Genomic DNA, 23,771 nt, shown 5'->3' on the forward strand with positions numbered 1-23,771 from the left:
TCTCCTTGGCGAAACTGAATGTAACTCAAATATCACTGGTGCCGGTAAGTACTCTTTCTGTCTGATCTGTTACAATCCAAAAAGTTGCACGTCACGTTAAAAAGAGCCGATCAAATGATCTGATAGAACGACATTGACCATTTAAGTCATTTACTCGTATTTGAAAACAATTTCTTTCTTTTTTAATTTGCACAAACCTCACGTAATCTTAAACAGTAAAATTGAGCCGTGCCATGAGAAAACCAACATAGTGGCTTTGCGACCAGCATGGATCCAGACCAGCCTGCGCATCCGCGCAGTCTGGTCAGGATCCGTGCTGTTCGCTAACAGTTTCTCTAATTGCTATAGGCTTTGAAAGCGAACAGCATGGATCCTGACCATACTGCGCGGATGCGCAGGCTGGTCTGGGTTCATGCTTGTCGCAAACCCACTATGATGATTTTCTCATGGCACGGCTCAAATAAAGGACTTATCATAATACGATAACTAGAGACTGCTTTTTTAACAAGTGTTTGTCTTCCCAGACTGCTTATATGGTTTTGGGAATTTATAAGCAAAATCTTAGCACACAGAACAAGGAATTATGTTGGTAAAAAGACAAACATAAAATGTTAAGTAATGTTAAGTAATATAATGTACGTAATACAATATAAATTTTGGGAAAGTACAAGAAGAAAGATGACATTGTATGCAGCCATAACTAGTCAACAGAAAGACCAATCAGGCCCTATATCTCTCACTTGAGCAAAAATGCTTTGAAACTCAGGTTAAGATATACCGAACATAGGTGCAATACTCTCACATATGATGTCACATGACAAAACGTTTGTTTAAAATTCTACAAAATATTAAACTGAAAATCCTAATTATCTTTGTTCATCAACTGTCATTAATCACCCATTTATATAAAATAATTACAATACACACCGAGTCTCAACGTAAGCGTTGACCGGTGGTATAATTACGTGCGAGCAGGTCGCTTTTTGCGGTTGTTTTCACCAGTCAAGGTAATATTTTCCTTCGTAGTTTTTTCATTTTTAAAGCTTTGTTATTAAGAATTGGCCGAGGATGACCTACAATTGACGCGCTTTGATGGTGATGTATTGAATTTTTCATGTCATTTGTATTTTTTTCTAACATTCAGGAAATATTCACTAAAAAACACGTATTTGGATACCATATCGTAGTTTTCTCGCTTTAAATGGATAAATTACTGTTAAAATGTCCTGTGATTTAGTTATACATGTACGATATACCCACTTTAACAGATCGGTCACCGTTATATGCAGTTTCAAAAATCACATAGCCCGGCAAAACCCGGTCGTCGGGGAAGGTGCTGTCTTACGTCCGAGTCGGCGGTACACCAAAATAAAAATGCATACGTACGAGCTGGTGGAATTTATGCAAAACGATATTTTCAAGACTTTTCAGGATCCGACAGTGGACAAAATGCATTTTTATCGACATATAGACTACCATTTCATGTTTCTTCGTTCCGCACGGTCATTTTAACATAATGTCGGTTTCATACTCGAAGCCTGTACTAAATAATAATGAATTAAAGGGTGGCGGGGGACACAGGCCCCATCTAACGGATCCTTATGGTATAGTATTTATATAGTAACTATATAATGCTATACCTTAAGGATACCATTAGATGGGGCCTATGGCGGGGGACAGTAGCTGTGCACAATAACTAAATCGTATGCCTTTAGGTATAAATTATGACACTGTCACACTATGATGCGTCATCAATGACGCGATCGTTTTAAAGCCAGATAGAGATATTTTAAATTCTGAATTAAACTGATAGATACATTTGATATTTTTATTTCAATCATCTACCATGGATGAAAATGTAGGCCTAAACATGAAAGTGAACGCGGCTGTGTCATCAATATTAGTTGACATGGAGGGTGTGATTTCGACAAGAGGTAAACATGCACATTTTGACTGAAATAAGATCTACATAAGAGTGTGGAGGTGGCAGTAGAGCCATTCTCTAGGATGAGTATAGGTTGTTTTTTTTTTTTGTTTTGTTTTTTTTTAAATTGTCCCATTGAACGTTCGTACCAGCACGGATACCTCCCACTTGAATCTGGCAGACCAGAGCCCTTCTAGAAAATTGATCTGAGTATAGAATTTTCCAGATATAAAGTAGGCCCTAGATGTTCGTATGTTAGTATTTTTTATTCTAAGGATATACATGTACTTCTTATGTACAGAATGTTGGTGGCAATTTCCCGTGCAATAAAGGTAGGTATTGCCTTATATATAACAGTAAATGATCAATAGAATGTTTGATGTTACTCAATAGCTTTTATTTGATAGCTATTGGGTAAAATCTATGTAGAACAAAGAAATAAATTTTCTTAATTATAGAAAAAGAAAATTGATTTACTTTCAGTGTTTGTATGACCTAATTATGAACCTGTATCCAACTTCACCAAAATCAAGCGTTTGGTTAATAAGAAATTTGAGATTTTTTCATGCCATTGAATCGCAAAACATCTAAAAGTATACTTTTATATATATTATATAAAACAAGTGAGTATAACTGGGAACAAAAGCTGCCACTCGACTAATGTCAGTGCTTGATAGTTAACTATTAACTATCTTCATTGAATGGTTTTGGTCGAAACAAAGTCATTTAAATTAAGTGATTTCTTTAAATCGATAAAGTACCATAATTCTATGAGCACCGCATGAAACAGTAACTGAAATTTAAATTGCACAATCAAATATTAGTCAGGATGGTTCACAGAGTCTGTAAATTAGACTGCATATATGTGCATAATTAAACTGCACACATTTCTTCATTTAGGAATTCAGTGTATTCATTTAATTTTGGGTTGTATATAGTACAGTAGTCGCAACTTGACCGCGATTGTTGAACTTAGGCTGATTATTCATATCGATTATTAAGGGGTGCTTTGGGTAGCCGTGTATATTTATATGGAATTAGTTTGTATACAGTGCTTTATCAAAGTATATACTTACATTTGATCGTTAAAACTTTCCAATACATTAATTTATATTTCCATTTCTCGTGCAGCTCGTGTTTTACGTACACTCCTTTTCAATAATAGGTTGTGTCTTATTATGTATTATAACACAAAGGTCAACCACCGGGGTCAAGTTGCTTCCACTATATTACAATTACTTTTCTCCAAACGTTACTAGCAATAGTTACACCTATTAATATACTAAGCACATCTAGAAACGCAACATTTTTCAACATATATATACATGTAAAAGGAAAGTGCGAAAGAAAAACGAGGGAAAAAACGTTGCGTATCTAGATGTACTTAGCTTTTAATAGGGTCAACTGTGGTTTAACTGTACTGTAAGCGTAGACACATGGGCAAATAATAGTCTGGCGATCGCGAAGGACACATTACTATTTGGTCACAAAATCCTGCTAAATGCGCTAAGACTGTGCACAATGATGCGTTAAATGACCGTGCACAACGAAGAAACATGAAATGGTAGTCTATATATCAATAAAAATGCATTTTGTCCACTGTCAGATCCTAAAAAAGTCTTGAAAATATCGGTTTTCATAAATTCCACCAGCTCGTACGTATGCATTTTTATTTTTGTGTACCGCCGACACGGACGTAAGACAGCACCTTCGCCGACGGCCGGGTTTTGCCGGGCTATGTGATTTTTGAAACTGCATATAACGGTGACCGATCTGTTAAAGTGGGTATATCGTACATGTATAACTAAATCACAGGACATTTTAACAGTAATTTATCCATTTAAAGCGAGAAAACTACGATATGGTATCCAAATACGTGTTTTTTAGTGAATATTTCCTGAATGTTAGAAAAAAATACAAATGACATGAAAAATTCAATACATCACCATCAAAGCGCGTCAATTGTAGGTCATCCTCGGCCAATTCTTAATAACAAAGCTTTAAAAATGAAAAAACTACGAAGGAAAATATTACCTTGACTGGTGAAAACAACCGCAAAAAGCGACCTGCTCGCACGTAATTATACCACCGGTCAACGCTTACGTTGAGACTCGGTGATACATAGGTGTCTGCAGTTAGCCAAGATGTCGTCTGCTCGCCCGCTTAGTTCAGTAGGGAGAGCTTAGATCTACGGATCGCGGGGTCCTGAGTTTGATCTATGGGCGCGGTGTATGTTGACAGAAGACATTGTGTCTGAAATCATTCGTCCTCCACCTCTTATTCAAACACGTGGGGAAGTTGGCAGTTACTTGCGGAGAACAGGTTTGTACTGGTACAGAATCCAGGAATACTGGTTAACTGCCCGCCGTTACATAACAAAAAGACTGTTGAAAAAAAGGCGTTTAACCCAAAGCGAACAAACAAACAAAGATGTCGTCTGCAGCAAGCCGATGTCTACAAAGGCATTTATCCGCGAAAAGAGGGACGTTTCATGTTGGAATCAAAGGAATTACATTATGTTCCGAATTATGTTCTGTATCAGCTATTACAATAATACCAAAGTGGAATATCGTGTTCATGTCATATGTGTTATTTGTGTATTATACTAGATCCATGCGTAGCATATACTGTACTAGACTCAACCAACAGACAACACACAGTACGGGAAAACAACGGCGTCTGCGACAATAATTTAGTAGAAGGCTGGTACAAATTTGAGATTGAGGGAAGACCTGCAGAAATACCGCTGGTTTGTCTACAGGTAGTTATAGCTAATAAATAGCTAATAAATATAGTGGTTGCAACGCGGCATAACGAAACTGAAAACGCGACAGAATGAATTATTATATTTCGCGTCGGCCGTGCACACCATAAACGGAGATTTCATTTTGGCGCGCGCCTTAACGAAGCACAGTATCGTTTTGTCGTGCTGATGTGCACGCGGCTATGTAACACATTTTATTTCACCTTGGCGCGCGCCAATATACCAAACTGAAATCTTGTCAATGGTGCACACACCAACGCAAAACAACGAGATATTTCATTTCGTCTTAGCATGCGCACCAACGTGCCAACACGGCGCGTTATGTCGCGTAGTTAGTTTCCTTCTGTCGCGTTGGCGCGTGTGCAGAAAGGACACACAAAACTTTCGCATTTTACTGTAAACAGTTTCTGTCCCGTGTTCCCATGACTGGTATACAAATAAGACTGGTAGAATATTATATGTTTTCAAATGATCAAAAGTTACATTCATTAGTTTAATATGGAATGCAGGTGCGTCATGCTAATTGCCAAATGCCAATTACTTAATGCTAAATGCCAATTAATCAATACTAAATGCTACATACCAAATGCTTTTTGCCATATGATTAATGCCAAATGCTGAATGCTAATGCTAATTGCTAAATGAAAATGCTAATCGCCACATTCTTTAATTTTATGAATTAATGATTTCTATCTTTTAACTTAACTGATAAAATGTTTAGAAGAATGTTTTTGATAGAAAATTTGATCCAGTCGTAAGGAAATTAGCAACGATAACACTCGAGTGTGTCTATTAAGTGCTTGAGACGGATTAAGACATATGAAAATTCGAAAATTTCAAAGTAAATACTCAGAGGGCCGCCGCCAAATTTGAGACAATATATGCTCAGAAATCTTTTATTTCTCTCACAGAAGAAAAAAAAACCCAGTAATTACAGGATTTGGCGGGTTTTGTCAATTTGTTCCCTACCACCCCACTCCCTCACGTGCCCTGCTCTGACAAACTTTCGAATGATACAGATACTTTCTTGTTTACAGAACAATGTCTGTGGTACTCAGTTGCCTTTAAGAATTGATCTCGAAGGGAATGCTATGCCAACACCGGGTGAGATATTGGAGACGTACGCGTGCACGTCATACGACGTTCTTGGCAAATGGGACTGTTGCGTGTTGCGTCAGCCTGTAAAGATAGCGAACTGTAATGATTTTTATATCTACCATCTCAGACCAACTGACAGATGTCCGGTTGCTTACTGTGCGCAAGGTAATATTTTTCATAAATATGAGGAAAACGGCCTTTGTCTTGAGAGATGTCAAATCAGGCAAAACATAAATATTTAAATACACAATTTCCATGCAGATGCAGGTGCAAATGAAATGGATGATCCGTGCTAGTTCCGCATATGTGAAATCGAAAGAATTGATAGAATTATATCTCTTGCAGTTCAAGTTATTACCAACTATAGTAAAATGCCGTCGGTAATAACACTAGCGAAACTGAATATGACGTTTCTCTTTTATTTCTTAATATGGTATGTTTTTGTTCCTTATTTAGAAATAGGTGTAAACCCGTCTGATGAGGTGACTATAAAACGAGGTGACGTTCCTAACCAAAGCAGTACAACAACAACAGCAAATAGTATGTCAACCACTTCCGATAGTAACCTTACAGAAACAACAGCTGGTACATCTGAGTATAGAAACACCACTACCGTGCCAGATTCTTCAAGTGTGTTTGCTGCAGACACAGGACAAAATATGACGGAAAATGTTACAACAGAATCAACAGTATCAAACACCACGCTTGAAAGCTCAACTGACAGAGTTGCAACGTCGCCATCAGAAATTATGGCAACTACTTTAAGTACCGATGTTAGTGCAGCAGACAACACCACTGACACCTTAACAACAGACATAGGTGGAGTTGTGTCAACAGCTGGAGATAATAACGTTACAGCGTCAACAGCAGATATGGCAGAGAGCACAACGATAAATATGACAACTAATGAGCAGACGACAATGATTGCAGAGACGGTAGATCTGACAACAAAAGATATTAATGGTTCTAGTACAGAAAACACTACTGTTAACACAACTCAAAGCACAAGTAAGTACATTATATCTAAAGAAATTGTAATAAACCATTTAAACGGTCAAGTTCAATGTACTATGTTCTTGGAACACAAGTCAGTAATAATACGTAACAAAAATTAAGTAAATACGGCAAACACTTTTGGAGAAAATTGATTAACACACGTAATGGTAAGGGTATTTCTGTTAACATTTTTCTTGAAATGAAGGTACGGGTATTTAAAATCAACTGCTCTTGCAGTCGCAGAGCTATGTTAAAGTTCCCGAAACACAAGTAAATATTTAAGTAGAAGAAGGGACATTTTCCCTAAAACACAAGGGAGAAATAATACGATGAACGTTTGGATGTTGGACAGAGGTAAGACTTCATTTCAAATTTATGTTACTTACTTACTTTAAAATTAATGTAATATTTTAATAAAGAACAATATAGCAAAATAATACATGATGTATAATTTGGGATTTACATCTTGCGGATAAATAATGATCAGTGCACTTTGACTTTCCTTCAGCTGTAAATTTAGAATGTGAGAACTGGACGCAAATGCTTTGCAATGATGGAAGAACTACCTGTTACTTATCGCCGGTGAATAATGAAACTTTTATAGTTTGTGCAGACGACAGCGGGTGTGGCGCCCTCTGTGACGATGTTCCGGATTGCACGGACGGATCCGATGAAAATAACGCAGACCTTTGTCGTAAGCATTGAGATATTCCTTTTTCATAGGAAGTAAACTTGGATCTTGTACTTAATTGCTTTTTTGACATATGACGTGAGCTAGCTTCCAGCAAACTTATTTACCTAATCTGTACATTTTGGGACAAGTTGAATAGCCTACGAAGAATAAAATAGAAAGGAATCGGAATTTACCAATATCCTTGTAAGCAGTGAGGTTAAACACTGTATTTGTTTGTTCTGTCTTGTTTCCATTTTATGCCGTATTCAAACTTTCTAATTTTCTTTGTTACGTTTTGGTTACTTAAACAAAGATAACATTTACATTTTTATCCCTAAGCGAGTAATCCAGTATGTCTGGAGGGCCAAGAACTATGTTCAGATGGAAGTGCTTGTTATAATCGTTGCGATGGACACATTACTTGTGATAACTCGACAGCAGGAGAAGATGAGAATGGTTGTTTCAGTAAGTTAACTTTCTTGCTGGGCGTACGATAATGACTGCACGAAAAAGGTTGTCCAAGTATGTTATCTTCTTGCCAGTAGATTAAGCTTATCCATCCCACGATTTCTTTAAAATGAATAGAAATAATTGTGTTTACATACTGAAGCTCATTTTAAACATATATGTAACAAAATCCATTTAAATGATTGTCTTATTTAAAACAGATAAAAGCTATTTCTTCAGAAGCATGCTAAGTAACGCTTTCAGGGCCTAATACGGGTCACAGCGACAATACAGACTTTTACCCGAGCTGTATTTCAATTACTCATTTAACACGAAACTCATACGAACACTATTCCATGAATTTAGTGTTTTAACGTGCTATCTGAAGTGTTATTTTTGATACAATTCTCTCTGCTAACAATATTCTTTACTTTCCAGCTACATCAACTCTATCTCCTGCTACAACTAACATAACATTCACATCTGAGAACAGAACCATAAATGTCTCAACACCATCGGATAATGTTACTTCTTCAGCAGTGACACAATCAACACTCCTTGTGTCTGTAAGTACAGAAGGCCAAACAGAAAATGAAACAACCGCACAGCTACCTGCTTCCACATCTCAGACTTCTTTCTCTGCAACAACTGCCGTCCAAAATACAACAGCTTCCGAAAATGTATCTCTTACTACAACTGATTCTTCTGAGACCACAGATGGTATGACAACTGATTCTTCTGAGACCACAGATGGTATGACAACTGATTCGTCTGCTACCACATATGGTAATGGAACTGAATCTTCTGTCATCACGGAAGGTATAACTACTGAATCTTCTATAACCAATGACAGTCATGCTGAAAGTGCAACAGCCTCACAAAGCACTGTTACCGGTTTAACAACATCTGTAAACGTCCGAGAAAGTTCAACGGCTTTTATTGGATCTACAGACGCAAATATTACAACGGTTATTGCGACTACTCAGTCAGATACTGTTTCCACTCAGTCAGAAAGTGAATCATCCACAGAAATATTAACAACAAGAATTTCTACAACCGATTCCAGCAAATCTAATGTATCAACCACTACTGTTTCAGAACTAACCGAATCTAGCATTCCCACAACCTTGTCCTCTGCAGTTGACGACACTTTAGTAGGTGAACTATCCACTGTAGCTTCATCGATTTCAACAGATGCTCAAACAACGCAGTCAACGGAAAGCCTTCAACAGACTACAGTAATACCAGATGAATTATCGCACAGCAGTAGTCAAACTACAGAATTGACGACTGGATCTACTTTGGTAACTACAGAAGATGGTGTTGATACAAGTCCAGTTTCTGCCAGTTTATCTCCAGACACATCAGATACAGTAGTAATTTCTAAAGCGGAATCGACTGTAAGTACGAGTCGGGTCACCAGTCATGTACAAACGACAGAGTCCACTACAAGTGATGTTAGAACGGCTACACATAGTGTACTTAAAACTTCTTCAGATGGAGACGCCACAATATTGCCAGATCACAGAAACACGTCTGATGAATTCTCACCAGTGACTGGTCCCCAGCCTACTTCAACAGCGGATAACCAGACTGATCACACTATGTATGCAACAAAGGAAAAGAAAAGTTTATTTTATGAGAACTTTGGACTGTTTGTTTTCCTGATTGTTGCCGGGGCTGTCATTGTTGGGGTCTGCTTGTTTGGTATCATTGGCTACAGGTACCAGCGAAGGTTACGAACATGGAACCCAACTATGGCTTATCAGGATGCATATGGAGATTTGGTATGTATAAAATAAGTATCAAATGCATTTACTGGTTCAGTAATTGATCATTCGTTCTTGTTATATCTCAAATGTTATTACTTTAAGTTTGTGTCTGTTTTTTTGGTGTGCCTGGACACTTCGGTTTTGATGGTTCCAATTTACTCCCGATTACAAAGCATTGTGTATTGTATGAACACCCCTTGGATATGGTGCCTGCTTCATAATTTTGTCTTTTGACAGTTTCTGTGATACGCGTGCTCCGTAACTTCAAATCCCCTGTCCAAATTCCAGTTTGTTTAGTTTTGCCGGTTGTTTTCTCGTTTAAGGGCCCTTTATTTTAACTGGGGACCATAAGCCGGTTTTGAAGGAATTACACACCAGTGTATCACTGAAGGTTCTGTTTGAACCGCCGTTTGAACACATCTGCGGATGTCTCTAAATTGTGTTTTGGTAATTGTAATATGTGTAAATGTCGAGTTCTGCTCTACCCGGGGCTAGAGGGTATGGGTAATAGCATGTATTTCCACTACCGTCCATGAACAGGCTCGATCAAAGCGAGCCTGCAACATTTTTCATTTTTGTCGTGTTTAGCGATCTGTGGAGTTTCCATTTTTTATTTCAGGAAAAGACAACGCTTTCATTTGGACATGATAAACATGGCATCGATAGTCCAATACCCGACTTTGACATTTTACGTGACGAAAAGGTAAATCTACTAAGTTTATTTCTCTAAGGTAATTAATTTCATACACGAAACAGAATTAACAAAGAATAATAGTAAAAACCAAAGATTTCGTATACTGTTTGCGTATGAACTAGCATATGACTGTTACTCAATGGCAAAATGTCAATCTATAAACACATTATTGAATCAAACTTTTGGATTCTATAAAATCCAGCCCAAATGCATAATTTTAGATTTGCGAAGTATTTAGCTTATGAACCTAATTTTTCATTTCGTTAGAAGTTTGAAGAGACATCACTTTCCCAGGCAAGCACGTTGGCACTAGGCCCCACCCCCGGACGGACAGATCCTCCATTTGATGACACCTATAATGAGGCGTTTCCTGACAAGATGACCAACGGGAAACCCAGTAATGGAACGTCACAACAAGACAATGAAGTGTCTTATGTAACTAATGGACATACAAATGAAGGTTTTGTAGCAGACGACAATGCGGATGGGGTAGTTCCTATTGATGATTTAGACACATCTGCACCTAGGTCGTTGTTTCCTTGGATAGAAAATGCAGCAGACACGAAGTTATAACTAATGAGATTCAACAGTTTCTGGATAGTTCGTTAGCTTTTCTTTTGAGTAACAATGATTTCAGACAGAAGAGAATTTAAGAGTGGTGCGGTGATTACTAAATATGTAGAGGTTTAGCATCTTTGTTAGAGAAATATTATAAAGCTTCAGCACATTTTTAGAGAAATATATAAAGGGTAAGCATCTTTTTAGAGAAATATATAAAGGGTCAGCATCTTTTAAGAGATATAGATAGTGGCTCGGCATCTTTTTAGTAGAAATAAATAAAGGTTCAGCATCTTTGTTAGAGAAATATAGAGGTTTAGCATCCTTTTAGGGAAATAAATAAAGGTTCAGCATCTTTGTTAGAGAAATATATAGAGGTTCAGCATCCTTTTAGAGAAATGAATAAAGGTTCAGCATCTTTGTTAGAGAAATATATAGAGGTTCAGCATCCTTTTCAAGAAATACATAAAGGTTCAGCATCTTTGTTAGAGAAATATATAGAGGTTCAGCATCCTTTTCGAGAAATACACAAAGGTTCAGCATCTTTGTTAGAGAAATAGGTAGAGATTCAACATCTTTATATAAAGGTTCAGCATCTTTGTTAGAGAAATGGGTAGAGATTCAGCATCTTTATATAAAGGTTCAGCATCTTTGTTAGAGAAATAGATAGATGTTCCGCATCTTTTTAGAGAAATATATAAAGGTTCAGCTTCTTTGTTAGGGAAATGGAGGTTCAACATTATGGGGCGCCGTTTTACTATTTTATAGGCATTTTTTTGATATCAAAAAATCATTTCTTGATATCAAAAATCCGATTTCTTGATATCAAGAATTCCATTTCTTGATATCAGAAAATCATTTCTTGATATCAAAAAATCAGTCACAATTTTTGATATCAGAAAATCGATTTCTTGATATCAAGAATTCATTTTCTGATATCAAGAAATCGATTTTCTGATATCAAGAAATCGGTTTTCTGATATCAAAAATTCTAATTTTTGATGTCAGGAATTCATTTTCTGATATCAAGAAATGCTGTCCATTTTTTGATATAAAAAATAGAATTTTTGATATCAGGAAATGAATTTTTGATATTAAAAAATCGTGTTATTTCTTGATATCAAGAAATCGATTTCTTGATATCAAGAAATGATTTTCTGATATCAAAAAATCGACTTCTTGATATCAAGAAATCAATTTTTTGATATCATGAAATCAAGCCTATTTTTTTATATCAAAAATTCGGCACTTTCCGATCTAAATATAGATGGATTGAACAGGATCATATAGAATTGTATAATCCCCGCTATGGAACGCCTAGACTGTCTTGACATGATGATTATTACTTCATCATGTGCATTTCCCAATATATTCGGTACAAATTATAATCTTTCTTGTAGATAAAACAGTTTGTTATGTACATTTACTAGTTTGTCCGGTACATTTCTTAGTTTGTGTTGTGCATTTACTAGTTTGTGCTGTCCAATCAATAGTTCGTTATGTGCTTTTCCCAATATTTTCGGTACAAATCATAACTTGTCTTGTAGATAAAGCAGTTTGTTATGTTTTAATAAACAGATATGTATTAATTATCTTTTCAAAAGTTTCCGAAAATAGATAATTGCAGAAAAGAACTTATTTAACATAAGTAGTATATTTGTTGTATGTATGAGAATCCACTTGTAAAGACAAAAATTGTAAGGGTACACGTTATGTAATTTCACATGAAATCGAATATTTTTAAGCAATCAATTGGACAGCACAAACTGGCGAATGCACAACACAAATTAAGAAATGTACCGGACAAACTGGCAAATGTACATAACAAACTGTTTTATGTACATAACAAATTATGATTTGTACCGAACATATTGAGAAAAGCACATAACGAACTATTAATGGACAGCACAAACTAGTGAATGCACAACATAAACTAGAAATGTACCGGACAAACTAGTAAATGTACATAACAAACTGCTTTATCTACAAGAAAGATTATGATTTGTACCGAATATATTGGAAAAAGCACATGGCAAACTGATAATCATTATGTCAAGACAGTCTAGACGTTCCATACCCCGCACTGAATAAATTAATTAGGGGTTATCCCTAATTGCATGTCTATTTTTAGAAAGGCGGGGATTTTTGATATCAAGAAATACTGGCAATTTTTTGATATCAAGAAATCGAATTTTTAATACCAAGAAATCGAATTCTTGATATCAAAAATGATTTCTTGATATCCAGAAATCAAATTCTTGATATCAAAAATAGTCCGTATTTCTAGATATCAAGAAATGATTTCTTGATATCAAGAATTCGATTTCCTGATATCAAAAATATAACTAATTTTTTGATATCAAGAAATGATTTTCTGATATCAAGAAATCGAATTCCTGATATCAAGAAATCGATTTTTTTGATATCAAAAATTCATTTCCTGATATCAAAAAGTAGACAGCATTTCTTGATATCAAAAAATGATTTCCTGTTATCAAAAATTCGATTTTTTGATATCAAAAAATGAATTCCTGAAATCAAAAAATCGATTTTTTGATATCAAGAAATTCATTTTTTGATATCAAGAAATTATCAGGAATTCGATTTGTTGATATCAAGAATCATTTCTTGATATCAAAAATATCCTAGAAAATAGTAAAACGGCGCCCCATACAACATGCTTGTTAGAGAAATATATAGAGTTTTGAACAGCATCTTTGTTAAACAAATATATGCTTAAATGCTAGATTGTCGAGCTGTCTGTGGATCAAAAGACTTCTATTAGCAAATATATACATCTTAATCGGAATATTAGTCAAACAATACCCTGTGTAATTAAGAAATAATAAGTTCCAAAACGTGGTTTATCGTAGAATAACCCGAGTTTCGATTCTAACCGACATACTAGCATCAACAGTGTTAGAAGAAAAGGTAACTACTTTTTACGACCGCGCTACGCATCTGGATCGGATGACGTCATTGCACGCGAGTGGTTTATTGCAGATCGCGAATAACCCGAGATAGATTTTGCTCTACATGTATGTAGGTTATTTGCTGGTCGTGTTAGAATGTAAAACATTAACCCTAGCAACCAGTGCTTTTAAAGAATGCATGTATTTAATTGTTTGTCGTTTGGTTGAACTTATTTAGAAACCACTAAGACTTGTTAGTTTTTAGCTCACCTGTCACATAGTGACAAGGTGAGCTTTTATGATCACGCAGCGTCCGTCGTCCGTCCGTCCGTGCGTGCGTCCGTAAACTTTTGCTTGTGACCACTCTAGAGGTCACATTTTTCGTGGGATCTTTATGAAAGTTGGTCAGGATGTTCATCTTGATGATATCTAGGTCAAGTTCGAAACTGGGTCAAGTGCCTCAAAAACTAGGTCAGCTGGTCAAATAATAGAAAAACCTTGTGACCTCTCTAAAGGCCATATTTTTCATGGGATCTGTATGAAAGTTGGTCTGAATGTTCATCTTGATGATATCTAAGTCAAGTTTGAAACTGGGTCACTTGCGGTCAAAAACTAGGTCAGTAGGTCTAAAAATAGAAAAACCTTGTGACCTCTCTAGAGGCCATATTTTTCATGAGATCTTCATGAAAATTGGTCAGAATGTTCACCTTGATGATATCTAGGTCAAGTTCGAAAGTGGGTCACGTGCCTCAAAAACTAGGTCAGTAGGTCAAATAATAGAAAAACCTTGTGACCTCTCTAGAGGCCATATTTTTCATGGGATCTGTATGAAAGTTTGTCTGAATGTTCATCTTGATGATATCTAGTCAAGTTCGAAAGTGAGTCACGTGCCGTCAAAAACTAGGTCAGTAGGTCAAATAATAGAAAAACCTTGTGACCTCTCTAAATGCCATATTTTTTCATGGGATCTGTATGAAAGTTGGTCTGAATGTTCATCTTGATTATATCTAGGTCAAGTTCGAAACAGGGTCATGTGCGGTCAAAAACTAGGTCAGTAGGTCTAAAAATAGAAAAACCTTGTGACCTCTCTAGAGGCCATACTTGTGAATGGATCTCCATAAAAATTGCTCAGAATGTTCATCTTGATGATATCTAGGTCAAGTTCGAAAGTGGGTCACGTGCCATCAAAAAGTAGGTCAGTAGGTCAAATAATGATAAAACGTTGTGACCTCTCTAGAGGCCATATTTTTCATGGGATCTGTATGAAAGTTGGTCTGAATGTTTATCTTGATGATATATAGGTCAAGTTTGAAACTGGGTCAACTGCGATCAAAAACTAGGTCAGTAGGTCTTGAAATAGAAAAACCTTGTGACCTCTCTAGAGGCCATACCCTTGAATGGATCTTCATGAAAATTGGTAAAAATGTTCATCTTGATGATATCTAGGTCAAGTTTGAAACTGGGTCACGTGCCTAAAAAACTAGGTCAGTAGGTCAAATAATAAAAAAAATCTTGTGACCTCTCTAGAGGCCATACTTTTCATGGGATCTTTATGAAAGTTGGTCTGAATGTTCATCTTGATGATATCTAGGTCAAGTTTGAAACTGGGTCAACTGCAGTCAAAAACTAGGTCAGTAGGTTTAAAATTAGAAAAATCTTTTGACCTCTCTAGAGGCCATATTTTTCAATGGATCTTCATGAAAATTGATCTGAATGTTCACCTTGGTGATATCTAGGTCAGTTTCGAAACTGGGTCACCTGCGGTCAAAAACTAGGCCAGTAGGTATAAAAATAGAAAAACCTTGTGACCTCTCTAGAGGCCATATTTTTCATGAAAATTAGTGAGAATGTTCACCTTGATGATAACTAGGTAAAGTTCAAAACAGGGTCATGTACCTTCAAAAACTAGGTCAATAGGTCAAATAATAGAAAAACCTTGTGACCTCTCTAGAGACCATATTTTTCAATGGATCTTCATGAAAATTGGTCAGAATTTTTATCTTGATAATATCTAGGTCAAGTTCAAAACTGGGTCACATGAGCTCAAAAACTAGGTCACTATGTCAAATAATAGAAAAAAACGACATCATACTCAAAACTGGGTCATGTGGGAAGAGGTGAGCGATTCAGGACCATCATGGTCCTCTTGTTTGCTTTAGCAAGTTAAGTAAAGTCTTAAATACGTACATTCTAAGCTAGAAACTGTAGTCCTGATGTCAATCGTTTTCCAAGTCTCCTTATAAAGCAGAACGATAGTGAGCATTAGAAACATTTTACCAAACTCCTACACAGTGATCTCCCTTTCCGCTACACTCTCATCGGCAAGGGAAATCACTGTGTAGGAGTTTGACTTTTTTATCAAGAAAGTGCAAAATGTGATTAAAAACAAAGGCTATTTATGCTTGTTTCCTATTTAAAAAATAGTTTTATTAATGAAATTCCCAAACGTTCTAGGAGAAAATGTGTGTGTGAAAACAATAATTCAAAATTATATACATTTTATTTTGTCACAATGCTGAAATTAGTGTTACTGAATGTAAATACTACTTTACATGTTCAATATTTGTAAATGGCATGGTATTATTTGACCTAGAAAATATGATTATGATAATTATATTATGTATGCCGCCAACATCTGTATGACTGCTATATTATACTAAGAATTAGAAATGCATGCCCATCCTTTCATAAATTCATACTCTTTTACACTCTAGTGCCATAACTTTTAGGTCATACTTAGTGACTATATAGGCACAGTATATCCACACTCTAGTCTTTTACAATTGTTAAAGGGCCCTGATGGGCCTGCTTGGAGACCAAACCCATAATTTCACTACTGCGCATATAGTCCGAGTGTCAGTCCAAGCTTAAGAGTACTAATAACAGTGTATTACAGTAAGGCATTTCACTGCCATTTAATGAGTTTCTTATTATACACGTTAACACAGTAATGAAGTCATTTAATCATAATCATACAAATTATATTTCAACGTTATCTAACAACACTGAGTTAAATGACATGCAAATAACGTAACACATCCACCGCGGTCTCGGTTATTGTGCCGGCCTCCGGTTCTTGGTAGCATACAGGATTTTGACGTTTAGTTAAACAAAAAATTGAGTGTTTCAGCAGCTGTAACTTCAGACATTTCAATTTTGCTTTTAGATGTTTTAAATGTCATGCTGTGAGTAATATAATATATCATTTGTAATAATCACTTGTATATCATAATATAGATTTGTTTCCATAGTGTACATTTCTTGTATTTATATATCTGCACGAGTACATATCATACATATTTCTACAATTATGAATAGTTTTAGTTCATTTAAAATATGTCTAAATCATTGTACACTTTCCTACAACCTTAGTTCATATCCTGATAAAAATTGACAATGTAGGCAGCCTTTTAAATGTGCAGTGTATAAAAAAATTCTCATGGTAAAACAAGCTTCATTTGTATCCGGCTGGTTCAGGGGTACTATCTTCCATAAAAGTCTATCTACATTATTGTTTCCTCTGTACTAGCTTTTATACACACTGGCTGATTTGTCATATAATTTGGCACAAATGTTAAACATATCAAGATGCATGTGTACTCCAGACCCCGGCCTGTATGTTAAAGGTCAAGGTCAGAGTTGGAGGTCAAATGTTAATAAGGTTTGTTTTGTGTCTGTTCCATAACTAATCCATCAAGGATACTATTTGGCAAAATATTTTCCCATGAGATAGCATGTCATGTGTGAAACTCAGATTTCCATTTCAAAGGTCAATGTCACACTTAAGTATTTTTGGTAACTTTTTTCTTTTTTGCCATGCATTGAATTCAAATAAATAGACACAAACATTAACGATAACAAGACATGTCACGTGCATCCCCAGACCTCCAGCTCACATAAGGAAGTCAATTAGATTTTGGGCCATTTTTCACTCTTTGCAATGAATTATCTGTGAATGCATTGTTAGACATTCAGATAACTACCTAAAAAGACCAAGTATTTTTTTCTTGTTTTTTGTATGTATATTTTCATCAGAATGACTTGTTGTACTTCTTTTTAATATGATAAAGCATTATATTTTTATGCCCACCTTTGAAGAAGGAGGGGTATTTTGTTTTGCAGATGTCGGTTGGTCGGTATGTAGACCAATCCGTTTCTGGATGATAACTCAAGAACGCTTGGGCTTAAGATCATGAAAATTGATAGGGTGGTTGGTCATAACCAGCAGATGACCTCTAATGATTTTGAGATCAGTAGGTCAAAGGTCAAGGTCACAGTGACCCAGAACAGTTAAACGGTTTCCAGATGAAAACTCAAGAACGCTTGGGCCTAGGATCATGAAAGTTGATAGAGTGGTTGGTCATGACCAGCAGATGACCCCTATTGATTTTGAGGTCAGTAGGTCAAAGGTCAAGGTCACAGTGACCCGGAACAGTTTAATGGTTTCCGGATAATAACTCAAGAAAGAGAGGTTGGTCATGACCTGCAGATGACCCCTATAGATTTTGAGGTCAAGGTCACTTTGACCAAGAACAGTAAATTTTTTGTGTACAGTGACCATATAATTTCTGTTCTTTGTGCAATTACTGAATGCATCATTAGGGGGGCATTTCTTGTTCTACGAGCTCTTGTTTTCCATTCTGTCACTGATATAAGAATGAAATTGTATTAAGATATAGATGACTTTTGTAATACATATTTTTATTATATATTTAAAGATATCCAATGGCTATCTTTCACTAAAATATTCTATACTTAGATATTTACCTCAAAAGTAGAAAGTAGTCATAACACATATTCAACTTTGCTATATATAAAATCTAACTGTGTATGTAGAGTTACATTCATAATTAAATGTCATGCAGTAACGGTCAACTGTTTAAAAAACTTCCAGTTTTATAGTTGTAGTACACTTTTATATTGTATTCAGCTATACATGTACAGCTTGTACTATTTTTACCTAATGCACAGTACTGTTAATACATAAAAACTTGTTATTTTTTGTTACATAGACTGTATGTAGTATTTATCTTTTCAAATATGGAATTCGAGTCTAGAATACCTTGAACAGCTATTATATTTAACAGTAATCAACAGTCATTGTAGTTTTCAAATAATTTCTAGACATGCCAGTTAATACTCAGCCATTTTGCATTTAAAACATATTGTTAATATAGCTTAATATTGTATGTACATGATCAATAGATCATTTTAAAAAGGTTAGGCTGCCTGCCAAAACTTAATTTACTTGTTTTTGAACAGCCAAAGGTCTTGTCTTCAACATTGATATGACCCATAATAGATTTTCATCAGAACGTTTTGAATTTTCAGTTGTTAAAAATTAATTGATGGCTTGTTAATTCTGATCATGTTGGGTTGATTTTTAATTTTTGTCAGTAGCTCATACACTGGCATTACACCAACAAACTTGATATATTAAAGATATCCAATGCCTGTCTTCCACAAAAATATTTTATCTTTAGATATTTACTAAGTCAAATGTATAAAATCATCATTAAATGTATTTAACTTTAATTTTATAACTTAATTGTGTAATGTACAGCTACATTCATAACTGTCATACAGTAACAGTTGATTGTTAAAATACCTCTAGTTGTTTTAGTGGCAGTACACATTTTACTGTGCTTAGCTATACATGTATTAGGTGTGAACTGTTTAAAACTTATTGTTAAAACACATAAACTCGTTTATTTTTGTTAACAGTAACTACATGTAGTAATTGTTAATATTTACAAAGATGAATTTGCGTCTAATATACCTTTAAGAGTGGGCCAGGTCAATCTTTAGACACCTTATTATCAGGGCAGGGAAAATCAAGTGGGGTTGTGGTGGCTGAAAAAAGATCTGGGTAGGTTTTCACATGTGAGTGTGTTGTTAATGAGTTGTGAGATATATTTCTAGACAGAAGCTGATCACACCTGATCAAGAACCTGCTTGGTTAACTTAGTAGGTAGAGCACAAAACAATGAACTGTGAGGTCGCCAATTCTATCCCTATAGGAGATGTATATTTTTGGTGATGATTTGACACAATGTGTCTGAATTACTTTGTCCTCCACCTCTGATTCATGTGGAGAAGTTGTCATTTACTTGCGGAGAACAAGTCAGTACTGGTACAGAATACAGAAACACTGTTAGGTTAAGTGTTCCCTGTACATTACTGTTCAAAACATTAATGTACTACCAGCCAAAAAAAAATTCAAAAATAGGAAACCTTTTAAGTTTTGAAAGGATTTGGGCAATAGTTTATTACTCATATTACTTATAGATACTTCAGATAGAGGTAATAACAGTTGGCAATATGTAACCTCCGTAAGTGATATTGGTATTCTCCGGTTTTTTTTAAGGAAAGCAACAAGTGCTTTGAGTTACATTCACGACTGTAGTCCAAATTTTCTAGTGAGAATATATACTCACACAAAAATTACCTTGTGTCATTGCCAGCCCACTACCTATACTCACACAGAAATTGCCTTGTGTCATTGCCAACCCACTACCTATACTCACACAGAAATTGCCTTGTGTCATTACCAGCCCACTACCTATACTCACACAGAAATTACCTTGTGTCATTGCCAGCCCACAGAAATTACCTTATATCATTGCCAGCCCACTACCTATACTCACACAGAAATTGCCTTGTGTCATTGCCAGCCCACTACCTATACTCACACAGAAATTGCCTTTTGTCATTGCCAGCCCACTACCTATACTCACACAGAAATTGCCTTGTCATTACCAGCCCACTACATATACTCACACAGAAATTACCTTGTGTCATTGCCAGCCCACTACCTATACTCACACAGAAATTACCTTGTGTCATTGCCAGCCCACTACCTATACTCACACAGAAATTGCCTTGTGTCATTGCCAGCCCACTACCTATACTCACACAGAAATTGCCTTGTGTCATTGCCAGCCCACTACCTATACTCACACAGAAATTGCCTTGTCATTACCAGCCCACTACCTATACTCACACAGAAATTGCCTTGTGTCATTGCCAGCCCACTACCTATACTCACACAGAAATTGCCTTGTGTCATTGCCAACCCACTACCTATACTCGCACAGAAATTGCCTTGTGTCATTACCAACCCACTACCTATACTCATACAGAAATTGCCTTATGTCATTGCCAACCCACTACCTATACTCACACAGAAATTGCCTTGTGTCATTACCAACCAACTACCTATACTCACACAGAAATTGTCTTGTGTTATTACCAACCCACTACCTAAGATCAGTGTAAATGTGTGGTATTAGCCTCTAAATTTCAGTTTAAAAACTGTAAATATTGTAAATATGAATTTATTTACATAGAGGATATTTTGAAAAAAAAAAATCTTCTCCGTGTTATTTACTGTGTCTAGGATAATGTAAACATAATAAAATTATGAACACCATTTTCTCTTAACCTTGTTTATTAATTTCACTCTTTGTTTTAGGTCTACTGTGGAACAACTAATATTCTTCACTCTTATCTCCTCATCCCAGATTATATCCATCAACCCATGTGTGTAGAAGATAATAAAAGCCAGTTTCCATTTTAATGCGGAGCTGCAAGCATAGGAGCTACTGGTTCTATTTTTTACATCTTTGGTAGGATGCGGCCAAGAAATTAGCCCACTCTCTTCAGCAGTCGAAACAGGCATGTTAGCGCTAGGCTGCCAGGGCGGTTTATTCAAACTTTTAATATTCGGCTGTCTTGAAAGGACCAGTTGCCAAATATTTTCAAAATTCAAATATTTACATATTCTTTAGATTCATGTTTTGCATACCATTTCAATCTTTAACAAGAGCTGTCCATAAGACAGCATGCTCGACTTTTCTCAGTGCTTAACTCTGAATTAGAACTTTGCCAGTAAAAACTTTAGAAAACTTTAACCAAAAAATTCTTAGTTAAAAAAGGAGCATAACTCTGTTAAAATTCAAATCAGAGTTATGTTATTAGACTTTGATAGTAAACTAAAAGATGCTTTTGTAGAAAAGCACATGTCTCCCCCAATGCATAGTCGTGTAGGCAACAAGTCAACAGGCGACAGGAGCAAAAGTCAAAGAGACACTGATGGTTGGCTGCAATAGGGATGGATCATCTACTTGGCATGTCCAATCATCCCACTAAGTTTCAACATTCTGGGCCAAGTGGTTCTCAAGTTATGAATTGGAAACAGTTTTCCATGTTCAGGCCCCTGTGACCTTGCTTTTTGATCGAGTGACCCCAAAATCAGTAGGGGTCACCTACTCTACAAGATATTCAAGTTATTGATTGAAAAGAGTTTTCTATGTTCAGCCCCCTGTGACCTTGACCTTTGGTGGAGTGATTGCAAAAACAATAGGGGTCATCTACTCTGTAAATAAAATCTGGAAAGTAGATCCCTCAGAAGCACCGAGAACAAGGCAAACAGTGAAAATTGCAGACTCGGTTTTCTCGTGTCTGTTCATGAGCATTAATGGAAAATGCAACACTGCCCACGCCCCCTAGCACCGGCTTAAGCAGTATTCAATCTTCAAATCTTAATGATTTCGAATCAATGATCCCGAGGGACCAGAAAATATAACAACACTGAGATGAAGTCGGGGCAACTTTTTATGGCCGCCACACAGCACTTAACACCCACTGTTGTGAAGTAAATAAAATCTGGAAAGTAGATCCCTTGGAAGCACCGAGAACAAGGCAAACAGTGAAAATTGCAGACTCAGTTTTATTGTGTCTGTTCATGAGCAGTAACGGAAAATGCAACACTGCCCACGTCCCCTAGCACCGGCTTAAGCAGTATTCAATCTTCAAATCTTAATGAGTTGAAATCAATGATCCCGAAGGACCAGAAAATATAACAACACTAAGATGAAGTCGGGGCGACTTATTACGGCCGCCACACAGCACTTAACACCTGCTGTTGTGAAGTAAATAAAATCTGGAAAGTCCTACCACCCTATGAAATTTGAAGGCTCTAGGTCAAATGGTTCTCAAGCTATTGACTGGAAATGGATTTCCATGTTCTGTCCACTGTGGCCTTGACCTTTAATAGAGTGACCCCAAAAACAATAGGGGTCATCTACTCTGTAAGTCCTATCAACCTATGAAGTTTCAACGTTCTGGGTCAAGTGATTCTCAAGTTATTGATCGAAAATGGTTTTCCATGCTCAAGCCCCTGTGACCTTGACCTTTAATAGAGTGATCCAAAAATCAATAGGGGTCATCTACTCTGTATGACCAATTACCCTACGAAGTTTCAACATTCTGGGTCAAGTGATTCTCAAGTTATTGATCGAAAATAGTTTTCGATGCTCAAGCCCCTGTGACCTTGACCTTTAATAGAGTGGCCCCAAAATCATTAGGGGTCATCTACTCTGTATGACCAATTATCCTACGAAGTTTCAACATTCTGGGTCAAGTGGTTCTCAAGTTATTGATCGGAAATGGATTTTCATGTTTAGGCCTCTGTGACCTTGACCTATAATAGAGTGGCCCCAAAATCAATAGGGGTCATCTACTCTGCATGAACAATCATCCTATGAAGTTTCAACATTCTGGGTCAAGCGGTTCTCAAGTTATTGATCGGAAATGGTTTTCCATGTTCAGGCCCCTGTGACCTTGACCTTTACTAGAGTGGCCCCAAAATCAATAGGGGTCATCTACTCTGCATGACCAATCATCCTATGAAGTTTCAACATTCTGGGTCAAGCGGTTCTCAAGTTATTGATCGGAAATGGTTTTCCATGTTCAGGCCCCTGTAACCTTGACCTTTGATGGAGTGACCCTAAAAACAATAGGGGTTGTCTACTCCATAAGCCCTGCCACCCTATACAGTTTTAAGGTTCTAGGTCAAACGATTCTCCAGTTATTGATTGGAAATGAAGTGTGACGGACGGACGGACGGTTGGACTGGGCAAAAACAATATG

At 36.4% G+C, this 23,771-nt stretch overlaps 1 protein-coding gene across 1 annotated transcript; it reads left to right on the forward strand.

The window, feature by feature from the left end:
• The first annotated feature begins 1,846 nt into the window (after positions 1–1,846).
• LOC123530398 (serine-rich adhesin for platelets-like) lies at positions 1,847–11,784 on the forward strand. The gene is made up of 9 exons (XM_053520845.1): positions 1,847–1,934; positions 4,534–4,685; positions 5,726–5,951; positions 6,243–6,794; positions 7,291–7,476; positions 7,795–7,920; positions 8,341–9,689; positions 10,294–10,377; positions 10,636–11,784. The coding sequence occupies exons 1-9, from the start codon at positions 1,847–1,849 to the stop codon at positions 10,939–10,941; spliced, it is 3,069 nt and encodes a 1,022-aa protein (XP_053376820.1). The 3' UTR covers positions 10,942–11,784.
• Positions 11,785–23,771: the final 11,987 nt, after the last annotated feature.

This window comes from Mercenaria mercenaria, chromosome 13, assembly GCF_021730395.1.
Source record: "Mercenaria mercenaria strain notata chromosome 13, MADL_Memer_1, whole genome shotgun sequence".
Taxonomy (NCBI): Eukaryota; Metazoa; Mollusca; class Bivalvia; order Venerida; family Veneridae; genus Mercenaria; species Mercenaria mercenaria.